Raw genomic sequence first — 19,751 nt, 5'->3', positions numbered from 1 at the left:
AGGGTTGAAATGGCAGTGATATGGTGGCAGCCTTATTACAGTATGACCCTGCTCCTTGGCAATTTCGTCTACTACATATGTAGGTGTCGTAGGTTTATTTTCTTTAACAAGAGAATACAACAGAACCTTTGTCATACTCATATCCGCTGCAATATTTCGAGCCTGTAACCACTGCACCATAACTTCTTTCCGATCATTTGTGGTTGGGGCTTTGTTCTGTATCACCGAATGATATGGAGCATTGTCCATTACAACTGTTGTAGGGACAGGAAATTGTTTTAAAAGGTTCCTGAACCACTCAACAAATCGTGTGTGATCCATATCTTCATGGTAATCACCAGTCTTTTTCGATCTAAAAACTAATAGTGCGTCAGGGACAAAACCACTGGAGGAGCCTGCATGAACCACAATTAATCTAGCTCCTCTTCCTGTCGGCTGATGGCCGCTACTGCTGGGTGTGTTATCCGTCCAACATTTACTGACAGCTTCCCCGGCATTAACCCACGTTTCATCTAGCCAAATTATGGAATGAATGTCTCTGCCCACAAGTTTGTGCAAGAAAATACTACGAGCGGTAACAATATGTGCCCTCTCTAACAGTACTTTGCGTCCGTCTAGCGTTTTGTAACGGAAACCCATATTTTTTAGCACAATTTTTAGTGATGTTTTACCACCCCTGAAGAGTTCACTTTCTTTTAAAGAGATTAATAACTTAGCTACAGTCGGATACTCTTTTCTGCTGTAGTAAGCATAAACATGCCTACGAATTGCATCAGTCTGGAAAGAATCTGAATCTGTGATAGGACTAGGCCGCTTTTTCTTCTTTCCCGGTGTTGATAAAAATGTATTATTTGATCCAGACAGCTCGGAATCATTACGGCTCACTTCAGTATCTTCCAAGTTTTGTAGTAATACTCCCTTACTTACTACGGTTCTTGCACTAATACCAAGAGTTTTCGACGTACGTTCCACCACTTTGTCGGCAGGAATTGATGGCTGTCCATGAATGCTTACGTAGTTTTTCTCCTGCTCGTAAAACTCACGAGTTCTGCGTAACTCCAGTGCCTGGCTGTTTAGCGGCACCCCTCGACGCAAAGGATTGTCACTAAGTGAACGAAGTCTTTTCGGTGGCATTTTCCAAGTATGTACACTCACAACGTAACAAAAGTCACAACGATATAGCACACAGTACAACGAAAACACGCGGTAAACAACATACAATTCACGTTGTATACACATTCACTAAACAAAGCCGGCAACGCGGGAACTTTGACGTCACAGCACGTGAGTAACAGCTGTGCTCACTGCGCTGTGATTGGCTGGCGCCCCACGCTGAACGCCTAGCGCCTATCGTTCTTCACTTGTTACTCTGTTACGCTGCCAACTTCATGCGCAAACGTCAAGTGCAATGTTTCAGCGGCCCGGGTATAGATCTCGTCGGACCCTCAGATACCGTGGATACAGACTGCTCAGGAAATAAATCGGTGGCAGAAGGTGACCCTAAGGCGTAAACTGCCTCATTGAATGTTCCATGCCTTCCCAGCCTTACGATCATGTCATCATCCAGTGGAATTGTGGCCGTTTTGTCCACATCCTGGCTGAGCTACGGCAACTGTTGAGCTTTACACCCACTTTCTGCATTGCCCTCCTGGTTCCCGGCAATGCGGTCCACTGCCCTCCATGGCTATAAGGGATATTACAGGAACCGTAGCGACTAAAATCGAGTGTCAGGTGGAGTTTGCGTTTATGTGAAACTTCACCCCCTTCAAACCTCTCTTCAAGCTGTGACTGTCAGAATAAGGATGACGCAGGAAATAACTGTCTGCAATGTATATCTTCCTCCAGATGGTGCAGTACTCCTGAACGTATTAGCTGCACTGATTGATCAACTCCCTAAACCTTTCCTACTTTTGGGAGATATTTTAACGCCCATAACCCCTTGTGGGGTGGCACTGTGCTTACTGGCCGAGGCAGAGATGTTGAAACTTTACTGTCTCAGTTCGACCTCTGCCTCTTAAATACTGAGGCTGCCGCACATTTCAGTGTGGCTCATGGTAGTTACTCAGCCAATGGTTTATCAATTTGCAGCTCAGGACTTCTCCCATCTATCCACTGGAGAGCACATGATGACCCGTGTGGTAGTGACCACATACCCATCTTCCTGTCACTTCCCCGGGGCCAGGGCCACAGATGCGTGCCGAGAAGGGCTTTAAAGAAGGCGGACTGGGAAGCATTCACCTCTGTTGTCACTGTTGAATCTCCCCCACATGGTAATGTTGATGTGATGGTTGAGCAGGTGACTGCAACTATCATTTCTGCGGCAGAAACATGATCCCTCACTCTTTGGGGTGCCTGCGGCGAAAGGCACTCCCTTGGTGGTTGCAGGATGTCACGGACGCAATTAAGGAGCGTCCGCGAGCTCTACAGTGGCATAAGTGACACCCTTCCCTGGGGCACCTCATAGCATTTAAAAGGCTATGTGCCCGCATTTGCTATCTTATCAAACAATGGAAGCAGGAGTGTTGGGAGAGATATGTCTCGGCCATTGGGTGCTCTACGTCACCTTCCCAAGTCTGGCCAAAGATCAAACATGTTTTCGGGTACCAGACCCCAACAGGTGTTCCTGGTGTTAACGTAAATTGCGTGTTATCTGCCAACGAAAACGCAATTGCTGAGCACTTTGCTGAGCACTATGCTTGAGCCTCTGCGTCAGAGAACTACCCCGCAGCCTTTTGCATTCTCAAACGGCAGCTGGAAGGGAAAGTCCTCTCATTCACTACAAGCCACAGTGAATCCTATAACAACCCATTTGCAGAGTTAGAGCTCCACAGTGCCGTAGCACATTGCCTCGACACAGCTCCTGGGCTAGATCTGACCCACAGTCAGATGAGTAAACATCTCTCATCTGACTACAAGCGACATCTCCTCTTCATCTTCAGCCAGATCTGGTGTGATGGTGTCATTCCATCACAGTGGTGGGAGAGCATCATCATTCCAGTGCTCAAACCCAGTAAAAATCCACTTGATGTGGATAGCTATTGGCCCATCAGCCTCACCATTGTTCTTTGTAAGCTGTTGGAACGTATGGTGTGTCGGTGGTTGGGTTGGGTCCTGGAGTTACGTGGCCTACTGGATCCATGGCAGGGTGGCTTCTGCCAGTGTCAACTCTACTGCTGATAATCTTGTATCCCTTGAGTCTGCCATCCGTCTCCTTTGATTTACGAAAACTGTATGACACAACCTGACAACATCATATCCTTGCCACATGAAACGAGCGAGGTCTCCGAGGCCTGCACCCGATTTTTATCCAAAATTTCCTGTCGCTTCATACTTTCGTGTCCAAGTAGGTGCCTCCCATAGTTCCAACCATATCCAGGAGAATGGAGTCCTGCAGGGCTCCGTATTGAGCGTCCCTCTTATTTTTAGTGATCTTTAACAGTCTAGCAGGAGCTGTAGGGCCATCCGTCTCGCCTTTTCTGTACAAGGATGACTTCTGCATTTCTTACTGCTCCTCCAGTTCTGGTGTTGCTGAGCAACACACAGAGGGAGCCATCCACAAGGTGCAGTCATGGGCTGTAGCCCACGGTTTCCAATTTTTGTTGGCCGCAAAATCATATGTTACCATACTGTTTGACCGGAACCAGAACATGATCTTACTGACAATCCACTCACTGTAGTGGAGGTATATCGATCCTTAGGACTGGTTTTCGATGCCTGATTGACTTGGCTACCTCACCTTTGTCAGCTTAAATGGAAATGTTGGCAGCATGTCAATGCTCTCCGCTGCCTGAGCAACACCAACTGGGGTGCAGATCGCTCTATGCTGCTGCAGCTCTACAGAGCTCTTGTTCAATCCCACCATGACTATGGGAGCGTGTTTTATGGTGCAGTGGCGCCCTCAGCGTTGTGTTTACTCGACCCATTGCACCACTGTGGCATTTGTCTAGTGACGGGATCTTTTAGAACAAGTTCGGTGACCAGTGTCCTGGTGGAAGCCGGAGTCCCTCCATTGAAGGTTAGGCATGCACAACTGCTGGCCAGTTACCTTACACATGTTCGTAGTTCTCCTGCACATCCAAATTACCGTCTCCTTTTCCCACCTGTGCCAGCCCATCTCCTGCATCGGCAGTCCAGGTCAGGGCTAATGATTGCAGTTCACGTGCGATCCCTTCTGTCTGAACTGGAGTCCTTGCCTTTACCACCTTTACTTGAGGTCAATTCATGTACACCTTCATGGTGTACACCTAGGCCGCTTCTTTGCCTGGACCTTTCACATGGCCCTAGGGACTCAGTTAACCTTGTGACTCTCTGCTGTCACTTCCTCTCATTTCTCAACATGTACTGGGGTCGTGAAAAGGTTTACACTGATGGCTCAACGGATGATGATCACGTCTGCTTGCGTATGTCCATGGAGGACATATTGAACAGCATTTCTTGCCCAATGGCTGCGCTGTTTTCACTGCCCAGCTGGTGGCTATATCCCGTGCTCTTGAGCACATCTGTTGATGCCCTGGTGAGTCATTTCTCCTGTGTACTGACTCCTTGAGCAGCCTAAAAGCTATCGACCAGTGCTACCCTCACCATACTTTGGTAGTGACCATCCAGGAGTCCATCTGTGCCCTGGAACGGCCCGCCTCCCCCCCCCCCCCCTCTCCCTCCAGCCCAACCACTTCTAATCCGGTCAAGCATACAACTTCTTTGGCTCCTCTCACTTGGAAATGGTTCCTTGGGTCATTCAATTGTGGGAAAGATGACACCCACCAATGGCTGAAGAGCCCAAAAAGAGATGGTCGTAGGACTTCACACTCATCCTCAGTCCTTGTGGATGAGGTGGAGATGGCAGCAGGTGACCTGAGGCACAAACTGCCTCATTGAATGCTCTGTGCCTTCCCAGTCTCACGAGTCATCCTTCAGTGGAATTGCGGCCGTTTTTCCCACCGCCTGGCTGAGCTATGGCAACTGTTAAGCTTTACACCTGCTTTCTTCATTGCCTTTCAGGAAACCTGGTTCCCAGCTATGCGAACCCCTGGCCTCCACAGCTGTAAGGGGTATTACATGAACCGTAGTGACTATAATTGAGTGTCAGGTGGAGTTTGTGTTTATGTCCTAAACTCAGTCTGTAGTGAAACTGTGCCCCTTCAAACCCCTCTTCAAGCTGTGACTGTCAGAATAAGGATGACGCAGGAAATAACTGTCTGCAATGTATATCTTCCTCCAAATGGTGCAGTACTCCTGAACGTATTAGCTGCACTGATTGATCAACTCCCTAAACCTTTCCTACTTTTGGGAGATTTTAATGCCTATAACCCCTTGTGGGGTGGCACCATGCTTACTGGCCGAGGCAGAGATGTCAAAACTTTGCCTTCTCTGTTCGACCTCTGCCTCTTAAATACTGGGGCCGCCACACATTTCAGTGTGGCTCACGGTAGTTACTCAGTTATTGATTTATCAATTTGCAGCCCAGGACTTCTTCCATCTATCCACCGGAGAGCACATGATGACCTGTGTGGTAGTGACCACATACCCATCTTCATGTCACTGCCTCAGTGTTGAGGCCATGGACGCCTGCTGAGATGGGCTTTAAACAAGCGAACTGGGAAACGTTCACCTCTGTTGTCACCGTTGAATCTCCCCACATGGTAACATTGACATGATGGTTGAGCAGGTGACTGCAACTATCATTTCTGCGGCAGAAAACACGATCCCTCACTCTTTGAGGTGCCTGTGTCGAAAGGCAGTCCCTTGGTGGTCGCCGGAAGTCACTGAAGCAATTAAGGAGCGTCGGCGAGCTCTACACTGGCTTAAGTGACGCCCTTTTGTGGAGCACCTCATAGTGTTTAAAAGGCTCCGTGCCCGGCGTTTGCCATCTTATCGAACAATGGAAGCAGGAGTATTGGGAGAGATACTTCTCAACCATTGGGTGCCATACGTCACCTTCCCAAGTCTGGGCAAAGATCAAACGTGTTTTCAGCTACCAGACCCCCAACAGGCGTTCCTGGTGTTAACATAAATTGCATGTTATCTGCCAACAAAAATGCATCTGAGAACTATCCTCCAGCTTTTTACACTCAAACGGCAGCTGGAAGGGAAAGTCCTCTCATTCACTACACGCCACACGTTCATCTGGAACCAGAACTTTATCTTACTGACGATCCACTCACTGTAGTGGAGGCATATTGATTCTTAGGACTGGATTTCGACTCCTGATTGTCTTGGCTTCCTCCCGTTAGTCAACTTAAGCAGAAGTGCTGTCAGCACCTCAATGCCTTCCGCTGTCTGAGCAACACCAACTGGAGTGAAGATCGCTCTACGCTGCTGCAGCTCTACAGAGCACTTGTTTAATCTTACCTTGACTATGGAAGTGTGGTTTATGGTTCAGTGGCGCTCTCAGCATTGTGTTTACTTGACCAATTGCACCACTGTGGCATTTGTGTAGTGACGGGAGCTTTTAGAACAAGTCCGGTGACCAGTGTCCTATGGAGGCTGGAGTCCCTCCATTGAAGGTTGGCATGCACAACTGCTGGCCAGCTGCGTTGCACGTGTTTGTAGTTCTCCTGCGTATCTGAATTACTGTCTCCTTATCCCACCCGCGGCAACCCGTCTCCTGCATCGGCATCGCAGGTCTGGGCTAATGAATGCGGTTCGCGTGTGATCCCTTCTGTCTGAACTGTAGTCCTTGCCTTTACTGCCTATACTTTAGGTCGATTCATGTACACCTCCATGGTGTACACCTAGGCTGTGGCTTCGTCTGGACATTCCACATGGCCCTAAGGACTCAGTTAACCCTGCGGCTCTGGACTGCCGCTTCTTCTTGATTCTTCACGTGTACTGAGGCCATGAAAAGGTTTACACCGATGGCTGATGATCACGTCAGCTTCGCGTTTGTCCATGGAGGACATATTGAACAGCATTTATTGCCCGATGGCTGCGCTGTTTTCACTGCCGAGCTGGTGGCTGTATCCTGTGCTCTTGAGCACATCCGTTCATGCTCTGGGGAGTTGTTTCTTCTGTGTACTGACTCCTTCAGCAGCCTACAAGCTAGCGATGAGTGCGACCCTCATCATCCTTTGATAGTGAACATTCAAGAGTCCATCTATGCCCTGGAATGGTCCAGACACACAGTGGTGTTTGTGTGGACCCCAGGCCATGTCGGAATCCCAGGCAATGAACCTGCTGACAGGCTGGCCAAACAGGCTACATGGAAACTGTGTATGGAGATCGGCATCTCTGCAACTGACCTGCATTCAATACTATGCAGCGAAGTTTTGCAGCTTTGGTTGACAGAATGGCATAACCTCAGTATACAAAACAAACTGCGTGCCATTAAGGAGACTATGAATGTGTGGAAGACCTCCACACGGGCCTCTCGCAGGGACTCTGTGGTTCTCCGTCATTTCTGCATTGGCCATGCTTGGGTGACACATGGCTATGTCCTGTGCCGTGATGACCCGCCTCAGTGTTGGTGCGGCACCCAGCTGACAGTGGCCCGTATCTTGGTGAGCTGCCCTTCTTTGGCTGCCTGAGATGGACTGTTCAGTTACCGGATTTGTTGCCATTAATTTTAGCTGACAACGCGTCATTGGCTAATTTAGTTTTATGTTTTATACGTGATGGTGGGTTTTATCATTCTATATAAGTTTTTAGTGGATATCCTTTGTCCTTTTGTGTTCTGCACACTAATACTTTTAGGCTGGATGTTTTAATGTGTGTCAGAGTGGCTGGCATTTCCTTTTATTCTCATGGTCGGTGAGCCACAGTCATGTGCCCTCTTGTTTTTATCCCTTCCACATGTTTCTTGCTTCTCTTTGTGGTTTTCTTTGTTTTGTTCATGGTAGTGCTGGTTGTCCTTCTGTTGTTCTACTGGTTCTTCTTTTCTCCTGTTATTATGCTGTACGTCTCCTTTTCTTCTCCACCCCCGACCCCCCCCCCCCCCCTCTCCCATCATATCCTTGCCACATTGTATGAGTGGGGTCTCCGGTGCCCGCTCCTGATTTTTATCCAAAACTTCCTATTGCTCCATACTTTCCATGTCCAAGTTGGTGCCTCCTATAGGTCTCCCCATATTCAGAAGATTGGCATTCCACAGGGCTCCTTATTGAGTGTGTATCTATTTTTAGTGGCCATTAACGACCTAGCAGCAGCTGTAGAGCTGTTGGTCTCCCCTTCTTTGTATGCGGATGATTATGCATTTTGTATTGCTCCTCCAGTACTGTTGTTGCTGAGCGGCACCTACAGGGAGCTACTCACAAGGCCTAGTCATGGGCTCTAGCCCATGGCTTCCAGTTTTCAGCCGCAAAGTTGTATGTCTTGGACTTCTGGCCATATCTCGTACAATTCAGTGCATCTGTTCCTGTTCTGGTGAGTCATTTCTTCTCTGTTCTGATTCCCTGAGCAGCTTACAAGCTGTCAACCCAACCAATGCTACCCTCGTCATCCTTTGGTAGGGAACGTCCAGGAGTCCATCTATGCCCCCAGGACGTGTCTGAATCCCAGGCAATGAACTTGCTGACAGGCTGGCCAAACAGGCTATGCGGAAGGCTTTGGGAGGCAGAATGGCATGACATTATGTACAACAAACTGCGTGTCCTTACAGAGACTGAAAATGGGTGGAAGTCTTCCCTGCGGGCTTCTCGCAGGGAATCAGTTGTCCTTTGTCGACTCCGCATTGGCCATGTGTGGGTCAAACATGGTTACCTCCTCCGTTGCGGGGACCCACCTCAGTGTCGCTGTGGCTCCCAAGTGACAGTCGTCCACCTCTTGCTGGACTGCCCACTTTTAGCCACTTTGCAGTGGACTTTTAACTTTCCCAGAATACTACCTTTGGTGTTGGGTGACAGTGCCTTAACAGCAGCTTTAGTTTTAAGTTTTATTCGTGAGGGTGGGTTTTATCATTTGATAGGAGTTTTAGTGCATGTCCTTTGTCCCTCTGTCTCCTCCACCCTAGGACTTTTAGGGTGGAGGTTTTAATGTGTTGCAGAGTGGCTGGCTTCTCCTTTTTTATTCTTATGGTCAGCCACCCATGGTAATCTGCTTTCTTGTTTTTAATCTCTTCTCCCTGTGGTTTTCTTGTCCAGTTTTGTCCATTGTAGTGTTTGTTGTCCTTCTGTCTTTCTTCTGGTTCTTCCTTTCTCCTGTTATTGTGCCATACATCTTCTTTGTTTCCTTCTTTCCCTTCGGTGATTGTTCTACTGGGAACAAGGGACCGATGACCTTGCAGTTTGGTCTCTTTCCCCTTTTTAAACCAACCAATCATATTATATCTGTGAGAAGTGTATTGGTGCTCCGTATCCTGTGTATGTCGAACAACTTCATTCCAATGATAAAAATACAAAATAGTGTGTACCCTCATTGATGTGTTCTTTGATATTACTAATAAATGTTCCATGTAAGATGTAGTTTTTTCATTCTCACTGTCCTCATATGAGGACATCCCCTTAAAACTAATAAGTGTTGTATATAAGATGTTTTCATTCTCAGTGTCATCAAATAAAGACACCTCACTATTGGTCTACAGAAATTTTTTCGGCATTAATTGTAGTTAATTCTGCACAATATAGGTCACATGGCACTGAAAACTATATTAATTTTTTTTTTTGTATTATGGCTTGATAATTCATGCCTGATTGGTTTAGAAGGCAGTAAAGCTAAATTAATAATACTGGCATTTCCTTCAAGTAGGTGTGCTAGGTTGCTTGGAAACCAATTGATAAGGCTGTTCCTGACTTGTACTGATTGTTGTGAGAATGACAGCTAATGTGGTCGTTCTGCAGCAAATAAGATACAGTTTACATTTGAATAAAATATGTAACGTGGACGAACTTAATGTGAATGAATGTATCAAATAGTACTAGGTAAGGTAGAAAAAAGAAAATATTGAGAAAAAAATTTATTAACTTGAATAATTTGTCCAGTAATCTTCAGTTGCATTAGGAGGGTTTTCAATTGTAACTGACTTAGAGGTTAATTCCTGTCACAATGGTGGATTAGTATCATTCTTTCGAACCTTAATCCACGAAAGGAACCACCTTCCATTGATAGCTATTGACCAATGGCCCATACTTTTGTGCTCTATAAATTACTTCTAAACCAATCGGGCATGAATCATCAAACCACATTTCTTGAGTTGGGGCCTCATATCCACTTAACCAGTTTGGTTTCTGGGAGGGGTCTCTCCACAATCGACTGCCTCGCATGGTCATATCTTGACTACACTCTGTTGTTGATTCTTTTGCGGCACTTTACAGACATTTATCTAGAACTTGTTTTTTCACTGATCATTTAAGGTTATTTGGAACATGCCTAAGCTTCCCGTAGTTGCAGGAGAATGGTGTACCACAGGACTCTGCCCTCATTGTCATCCTTTACCTTGTAGCTATCAACAGTCTTGTAGACCTCGTGGGACCAACAGCTACTCCTGTTTTCTATGCAGATGACTGTTGTATTTGCTACAGCTCTCAACCCATGGCCGTTGCGAAGTGTCAAATCTGAGGAGCCATACGAAAGGCCTTGTCTTGGGCCCCTACTGAAACATGGCTTACATATTGTTATTGTTGCAGAATGATGCTTTGGATCCAGAAATTTTACTAGGAACCTGTTTTTTTGAAGTAGTTGTGCAATCTCACTTTCTAGGCATACTATTTGATGACAAACTGATGTGGCTGCTCCACATCCACCAGCTCAAACTTAATTGCATAGGGAAACTGAATGCTCTCCTATTTCTGTCATATCTGTTGGGTTGCAGAACACTGTGCACTATTAAACTTCCATAAGGTCCTAATTTTATCACAGTTGTGTTTTATTATGGATGCTAGGTGTATAGTTCAGTGGCACCATCAACATTTTGATTGCTATACCCAGTTCACCATTGTGGGTTAAGGCATGCTACAAGAGCCTTTTGAGCAAGTCCAATAGGTGGTCTGCTGTAGGAGTCTAGGATTCTGCCCTTGCAGTTTCACCACCACAGCTACTATTCTTCAACTATGTCTTCACTGTCTGCTACTTCCCTAACCATCGCATATATCAGATTCTGTTCCTTGGACTGAAGTTTCACCCCCTGAAATTCAGTCTAGAACTGGACTCTAAATTGGAATTAAACTGGAAATCCTCTGTAGAGATGTTTCTCTCCCCACACTTGACTGTAACCCTCAGACAGCTTTACGCATCCCATCCTGGTGCATACCCAAGGTTCATCTAAGTGCATCTCATGGTATTAAAACTTCCATTTCCTTCATTGTCAGTCAACCCATCTTTCTTGCTGTTTTTTGTGAGTACCAAGATTTGGAAATCATCCATACCAATAGCTCTGATAAGAGGAGGATGGTATATGCTTTCGTGTTTACTAATGACTAGGAACTACATTTTCTGACAGGTGTGTGTAGTGTCTCCTCAGTGAAACCGGTGCTGATGCTGGAGCCTTCTATTTTATCAAGAAGAAAGACTGCAATTTATTCCTAATGTGCAGTGAGTCATTGAGCAGTCTGCAGGCTGTTAGTCAATACAACCCTCACCGCCAGATAGTCTCTAGCATCCATGATCTTTTACATGATCTCAGCCAAACTTGAAGCTAAGTTTTCTGGGAATGAGATGGATGATCAGCTAGCCAGGAAAGTGACCTCATGGCCGACTCTGGAAATAGGGATACCCAGCTCTCACCAAAGAGTGCATCTATGACATGTGGTCTGTCACAGCTGGTACAGAAGATGGTGTGATACCTAATTGTGTGTCATCAAGGAGACCACTGCTGTGTGACATTCCTCCATCCATTTATCTCGATGGGAATCCACAGTTTTAAGCTGGCTGAGAGTTAACACACTCATCTGACTTACAGTTGCATGCTGTGTAAACAGCCCCCACAATCTCCTACCCACCCACTCAACCTCTGACGAGCCCATTGTAGTTATGGTGCCCTACTGATATTTGACTACATCCTAATGCAGAATTTTTCTTCTTACAACCCTCCTACGAATGCAAGGCCATAAGGATTCCTTATCCTTGATAGTGGCTGTTCATGAAAGAACAGTTGAACAGGCTTTGCTTTTCTGAGAGAGTAGATTTTATTCCCAACTTCATAAGGTTTTAACCATACCAGATCAGGGGTGGGGTAACTGAGGGAGGAATGTCTCCCAGTACATGCTGATCCCATGCAAGCCATCAACTCTCTCTGACCTGCTTACTAGTCCAGTCTTTTTTTTCTTTTAGTCTTGTTTTATTATTTTCTGTGTCTTTCTGATCTTTTCTATGGTTTTAGTCCCTCCCCTTTGACTCATACATCATATATCTGCATGGGGTGGGAGTGTTTTATGTCACTGTTTCATCTGTGCATTGTTGCAGATGAGCCCTGGGATCCCATATTTGCTGCCCAGCCTACAAGCTGACCCTTTCCTACACTTACTTTAAATCTTGTGCATCTACTCTGATCCCAAGCATTGTTATTGCCCAAAATAACGAAATTCTACCATGACTACACACTGTGGAAATATGACCAGATGGCTTTTACCAGTAGCTGGTGGTACTACCCTTTCAGAGATTTGTTTTTGAGCAAGGAACTGATGACATTGTGGTTATGCCTGTTGACCTACAAAAAACAACAATAAGACTTCTGAGAAGGATGGCAGCATACCTAAGGATGCTTTAGCGAGAAATGGGAATATCCAGCTCCAGATGCAGTCCCAAGGCCATAGTGTAGAACTACATTGAAGATAGAGCCCTAGCCAGAATCTGAGGGTCATTCTAAAAGTTAATTTTGTCATAGTTTTTTTCACACAGAAACCTTATTTCCAAAAGCAAATACACCATGGCCTCATGAACTATACACCAAGTACTACTATTCGACATAAGTCACCACTGACGTTGATACTTTCGTCATAATGAGCAGTTCATTGGGAGAAACTACTGTGGTAAAACTTGGTACCCTGCAGTGCAAGAAATTGCTGCACAGCCTGGCACCTCATCATTGCTTTGGATGCTTCCAAGTCATTGAGTTGAGCGTGTATTCTCAGATAAAGTGGCGTACCCATGTCTCATCACCTGTGATGATTCTGAGTAGGAACTCATTTCCCCTCTTGCATGTACCTCATCAAGTGATTGAGGCGGATTCCCATTCTTGCTGTCTTGTAACCTTGGGTTCGTTTTCTCAGCAACAGTCTTGCAGGCACTTTTTGGTAGTTCAACACATCATGGAGTGTGTGATGGGCCTGAGCACAGCAATGTTGTTTCATTCACAAATGTCAAGGGATGCCCCTTTTGACCTTCGTCCTCCACATTCTGTCTTCCTTCTTCAAACATGCAACACCAATGGCTGACTATTTAACAAGCATGACCACCTCATCATATGTGGTCTGTAGGCATTCATGGATGATGGACACACTTATCCCACATGCCCATTCATACCAGATAAAACTGCACACTTCTATTGGTGGCCAAGTTGCCTGTACACATCTATGTGCCATTGTGATGTGCACATGAGTAATCTTGGGGATGCCAGTCAGCTGCTACTCTCTCTTCTTTGGCACTCTGCGCATGCATCATGCCTCCTTCTCCGATGCCCCTTCTGTCGTTGAACCAGCAATGAGTGTGAATTCATATGGCACATGTTTGTGTTACATTGTTTATCTTCTTCTTTTTCAAAAAGAATGATGAAACTTACTTTCAGATCATCCTTCGTAGCATTCTGCCATAATTGAGAGTTGCAGTATGGACAGAAATTCTGCTAGTAATGTAATTGTCACTTCTGCGTGTTATAGCTGTATTCTCCACTTTATGTGGCATGTGGTACTACTGCTGCCCAGTGTTAAACCCACTACTGTGTACTTTTATTTTGTTCATCACAGGGATATGGATATTGGGCATAGATTTTTAAATGTTTTTGAAAATGAGTGTTTTAAAAATGAATGAAGCCTTTGGACCCTGTATTACAAACCATGAACAACAAGGCAGAGATTAGTTCATTGGCTGTCTTAAACCTAACGACTAATTGGTAAGAAGAATAAAGTTTTGATGGAATAAATGATTGTCCAGATTAAAGGGTGAGATTTTGGTCCGCCATTCAAGGAGGCGTTATGAACCAACCATAAATCTACATTCTGATAATACCTCTTAATTTCTTCTATGTTCTCCACCAAGTTGCGGAAGAGATACTGTGTGGATTTTAGAAAATTGGTAGGGATGAATTGCCAGGTTGAAGCTTTAATTAAGTTGAATGCTGTAGATTAAACAGCATTTCCCTTTAAAGTCAATGATTAGGCTAAAGTTGCAATCAGAGACACCGTTTTTATCTGTAAGATTAGTTATTGAGCAAAGGGCAAGAGAGCTTTGAAGACAGAAGCATCATTTTGAACTTTTTGGATAAACACTTATGTGATGGGGTAGATGAAGGCTGAAGAAATCACCCAGGCTTTGTTTCAGTGGGACTGTACAAATTATTGTTCAAAGTCTGCACTGTGATGGTTGACATCTCTCATATATGGGATCCTGTCTTCATGAAGTAATGGTAAGGAAATTCATATTTAGATAAAAAGTCCACTTAGTCTTATGAATCATAGCTTGCCAAAATATTGATAAAAGCAAGTTGATAAGACAGATGAAAAAGGTCTGGTACTTTTTGAGTACAGCTTGCATGTTACATGCTGGACTCAGTCATTTTGATTATGTATGTGAACTGATGTCCTTAAGTAGTATGTGGGAAGGACATATAGAATCACTTTTAGAAAAGGCAAGTGCATGACTTTACTATGTTGAAAGAATTCTGAGAAGGTAGGAGAATGTGTACAAGGCTCTTTGGCTAAAGTGTGGAATAGGGGCAATGCTAAATCGGGGCACTTCTCCTTTGTAGTACAAACGTTGGCAATTCAACAATTCTGTATTGCTGTTGCAGTTATAATTCTAGGTAACCATTGTGAGCTGAGAAAAGAGATAATGCATTTTAGCATCATAATCAGAATCATTCAGTATTCTCCTATTGGTCCTCGAAAGGTAGCCTAAAGTGATGCTGTTGTGGGGTCAGGGTTTTTAAAAGAATGAAGATTATGATGACAGGCTGATTGTGGAGAAGAGACCAGCTACAGTTACTGAAATTTTATAGTAGTGATTCAGAAGTGACTACAAGTTATGTATGTCTCACATTACTTTGCAATTCTGGCTCTGTATCATATATCACAAAATAATTTTTATTGTTATAGGAAATATATTTTAAACTTTTGGTGTTACAAACACTATTTTTAACACATTGTATATTCTGTTGGGATATTTGTACCAGGATCCAACAAAGTTGCATCAACTGATTCTTATGAAACACATTGCCTGCTGCTGTCACTGGATATTTAAATCACCTGTTGATGTATCGTAGTGAGTGCAGCCAACATTGATCTGCAAAACATATAAGTAATAGCATTACTCTTATTCTTGACTCTTGTATGCTCTGTTCTTTAATACTGCTCAGATGTTGTGTCTCATGAGGCTGGATTGAAAGAAGAGATTGAATGAATTCAGAGATGTGCTGGTATATTAGTATCCAGCCAGTTCAGTTGACATAGGGTCATTATGGGAAAGCACAAGCATTTTAGATGAGAGCCTCTGCAAGAATATTAACTCGGCATAAGCAATTTCTCAAACCGTGACTCTGTAAGGAACTGCAGAGAGGTTTGAAATTTAATGTAGAAAATTATCTCAAAAGTTTGGTGACAAGTAATTTTACGCAGTTGCCTCTCCTGCTGCTTGTAAAATATTGTGTATAAATACTACTTCTACCACTGGGATGCAGACTTGATACTTCCAAGTGGCCACACTGTACAAGTGTGTGTTATTAACCTTGATCATTTGTGTATCTTACTGGAAGACTACAAGAACAAGAAAAGGAGATAGGCCACATGTGGAGTCATACAGCCATTCTTCCTGGACTCAGAGTGGTACAAGAAATTGGATAATGGTTAACTGTATGTAGTATCTTCCACGTTTCACAACACTATAGCTTACTAAGTGCTTATGTAGGTTCTGATATGGTCTTGAAGAGGAAAGCATCTGTTGAGATCAAATGAATTAGCACGGTGGTTGAGACACAGGACAGTTAAAATCCAGTCACAAGTTTTTGTTCTATGCAGTGTCGTGAAAGTTGGTTGTAAAAGTAATGTAGAGAGTAAATGTGTTGGTGTGCTGTTTATTTAAGTGCGTACACATTTTTTGGCATCCTCAGTATTATTTAAAATTAAATCAGAATTTGAAAGATGAAGTTTCACTACCATACGATCATTACAATACACCCAAAACACAACAGCACTTAATTCACCTCATTTTGTGTGGAGCAAAAGAAACAGTAGTCGATACAGTGCTGACTTCTTGCAGCACAAATACCCAGAGTGGTGATACAGGGCAGTTTTTGTATGACATTTGTGTGTCAAATGACAGGACATTAACACATTTTTTTTACAAACTGTCAAAAGCTAGCCATAATAGGCGTATAATTACTGTACTTACTAAGTATTTTTACATTCTCCCATTTAAAAGAGTAGTGAGAAATACATTTTTGGGGCACTGCTATGATTGTATTGACAAAGAAATTTTGAAATAGTTACAATCATGTTGAGGACTAGCATCTGTCTTCTTATGCTTAAAAAATGTTGATTGAATTAAAGCAAATTGTATCCCTCAAAATTTTTGCACATTTTTTTGGTGTGTTCTGCATGTAGTATGTGCAATTTTGCTTTATAGGCTAATTTTAGTTGTTTTTCAATAACTGTTTTCGTAAGATAATGATGATAATATAAACTTGTTACCAAACATCACACAGTATTTGAATGAAACCATGATGTTTTTGACAGCATTGAAATGATCAGGAGCAGGATAATGTCCCGAAGCAGCCTAGCCAGCTTAATTCTTGGTGTTCTGCCCAAGGAATTGGCTGCAGATTTGCAGGTATACTTTCATTTTATTTCTTCTAAGCATGTTGTTGAATATAGTAGTTTTAGTTAGAACTTTTTTCCAGAAATACAAGCATTTGCTTAATTGGTGCTCCTGTGTTTTGAAAACATAGGTTATTTCTTCATCTCCCCCTCCTCCCGCCTTCGCCCCCCTCCCCCCCGCCCCTCCCCGGGTCCTTTGTGAGTTTGTGTGGTGCAGATGGGACCCTGAGCTATTACGGCCCTTTCTTCCATCCCAGGCTCAGCCTGCTGAACAGCAGACCCTCTATGTGGTGAATGTGGACACCCACTCAATGGTGCTAGCTCATTCGTTCTGCTGCCAATGTGCATTAATTGTCACAACCATCACTCGTTTACCCTACACTGAGGTTCGTCCTTTACACTGTTCGTATGACATCTAACTTTGCCTGTGTTACGTCCTTTCGTGCACCTCTCTCCTCCTTATCCCAGTCCTGGTCCTTGTTTCCTCTCCCTCTCCCTTGCAGTTTCCATGTCCTCCCCTTTCCCTTTAGGTGCCGTTCCCACCACTTGACCAGAGAAGTGTCCCCTCCTTTGGTGTCTGCTGGTGATGGGATCCTCCCTCCCTGGGGACAGCCAGCCCCCCCCCCCCCCCCCCCCGGCCCTCCCAGCTTCTGCCACACGTTGGCCATGGGACCCGCATTCCATCATGTATCCCAAGGTTGCCCGGTCTCTCTTAGTTCCTGATCTCGCTAAAGCCTGCTCTTCCTCCAGGCCCTGCCCTCTTTGACATATGGAAAGGAAGAAGAAGAAGAAGAAGAAGAAGAAGAAGAAGGTCCTGAACAAGGCCACTTTGGTACCCCCATAGGTACAGACCCACCCTTGCAACCTCTACATCCATAATCCGCAAGCCACCATTTGATGTGTGGTGAAGGGTACCCTGTATCAGTACTAGTTGTTTTCTTTCCTGTTCCACTTGCAAAGAGAGTGAGTGGAAAATGACTGTCTGTATGCCTCCATATGAGACCAAATTTCTCGTATCTTATCTTTACGGTCCTTACATGGAGTGTGTGATAGCAGTAGTGGAACCTGAGTCTGACCTCTTGTTTCTGGATGTCGCACCTTCCATGTTGGTGATGAATGGTGACCCTGCAGTGTGTCTGGCTTCGGCCCGTATGCATCCCATTTGGATCCTCATTCTGTCTTTATTCAATGGAATTGTAACAGTAACTTCAATCCCTTCTGGCGTTGCAATCCCTTACTTCCTTTTACTCTGCAGCTTGTGTCATTCTACAGGATCCTTCGTGGGTTCCATGCTTTCTGTCAGAACTGAGTTGGCCTGTTGAGGGCTTCTGGTGGTGTTTGCACATTGGTCTTGTATGGGTGTTCTTAGGATATGCATCCCCATCATACCATCCTAGTCCACTTGGGCTTTGTGATTGTGATTTGCAATCTGTATCCCACTTTACAGATGTGTCCTCTATTCAGGAGTCTGTTTCCGCCATTACCCGCTCTGGTCGTTCGGTGGTATTTATTTGGACGCCAGGTCACGTTGGCATCCCGGGGAACGAATGTGTTGACAGGCTGGCCAAAGGGGCGTTCGACGCCCCATCTTTGGAGATCGGCCTCACGGCTCGCGATCAGCAGCTGGTGTTGTGCCGTAAGGTACTTGGGATGTGGACTGCTGAGTGGCGTGGCATGACATCCCCGAATAAACTGCGGGCTGTCAAGGAGACGACTGATGTGTGGCGCTCCTCCCTGCAGGCTCCTCGCAGGGACTCTGTCATCCTGCGTCGGCTGTGCATCGGCCATACCTACCTGACGCACGGTCGTCTTTTGCGTCAGGAGGATCCCCCCCGTGTCGGTGTGGGTCCCGGCTGACGGTCGCCCACGTTTTGTTGGAGTGTCCCCGACTGCGCACCCTCCGGCAGTCTTTTAATCTCCCGGGCACTTTGCCTTTGATTTTATGTGATGATGCCTCCATGGCTGATGGCGTTTTAAATTTTATACGCGGTAGTCCTTTTTATGGTTCCATTTAGGGAGGTCCTGCACCTTTCCCTTTCTGTGTCTTTTGTCCTCGCGTCTCTCAATATTTATTGCTGTTTTGGTGTGTCGTCGGATGGTTGACTCTTTCCCTTTTTTTTGTTCTCACGGTCAGTCAACCAGTCTCCGGCCTTCTTCTTTTCTTCTTCTGGTGTTCGTCTGTACTCTTCGTGTCTGTAGTGTTTGTTGCCGCATTTGTGTTCTTTTAGGGCCTGGGGGGAGTCTCCTTCCCCTTGGGGTTTTACCTGCTTCGTGAATTTATGTCTCACCTGGTTTTGGAATGGGGGACTGATGACCTTCGCTGTTTAGTCCCCCTTAAACATCCCAACAACCACCACCGCCACTTTACAGACCACCTATGCCTGCTGCCCTGTCTTCGTTCTCCAAGAAAGTTTAATGCCCATCACCCCTTGTGGGGCTGACTTATTTCTTGGGCCTCTTCATAGACAAGTTTCTTGCGGACCACGATTTTTGCCTTCTTAATGATGGTTCCTTTACCCATTTTAGTGTTGCTTATGGCACTTTCTCTGCAATTGATCTTCTGCTCACTTCCACTCCCCTTCTCCCCTCATTACACTGGTCACTGCACAATGATGTCTTTGATAGTGATCAATTCCCACTGATTCTCTCATTTGCTTTGCGTCATGCTGATTGGCTTCTGTATACCTTCCATATCATGTTTACCCCCTCTTTGCCAGGTCGTATTGATGAAGTGTGACAAGGAAAGCATATCTGGCAGTGATAGTGGAGGCTGTAGGCTAGAGAGGCTTAATTTGGAAGCCGATAGCAAATTTATTTGATCTGGCTGTGGCTCACGTGCCTGTCTCACAAGCAAGAGCA

The 19,751-nt window shown here is 45.0% G+C and overlaps 1 protein-coding gene across 1 annotated transcript in view; it reads left to right on the top strand.

Moving 5' to 3' along the window:
- Window positions 1-19,751, top strand: part of LOC126416352 (lon protease homolog 2, peroxisomal-like) — a 107,820-nt gene that overhangs the window by 28,672 nt on the left and 59,397 nt on the right. The window contains exon 2 of the mRNA XM_050084030.1: window positions 16,812-16,905. Coding sequence (XP_049939987.1) covers window positions 16,812-16,905 — 94 coding nt within the window. The remainder of the gene's footprint in view (window positions 1-16,811; window positions 16,906-19,751) is intronic.

Source organism: Schistocerca serialis, chromosome 8, assembly GCF_023864345.2.
Source record: "Schistocerca serialis cubense isolate TAMUIC-IGC-003099 chromosome 8, iqSchSeri2.2, whole genome shotgun sequence".
Taxonomy (NCBI): domain Eukaryota; kingdom Metazoa; phylum Arthropoda; class Insecta; order Orthoptera; family Acrididae; genus Schistocerca; species Schistocerca serialis.
This window is presented reverse-complemented; position numbering and strand designations above follow the sequence as displayed.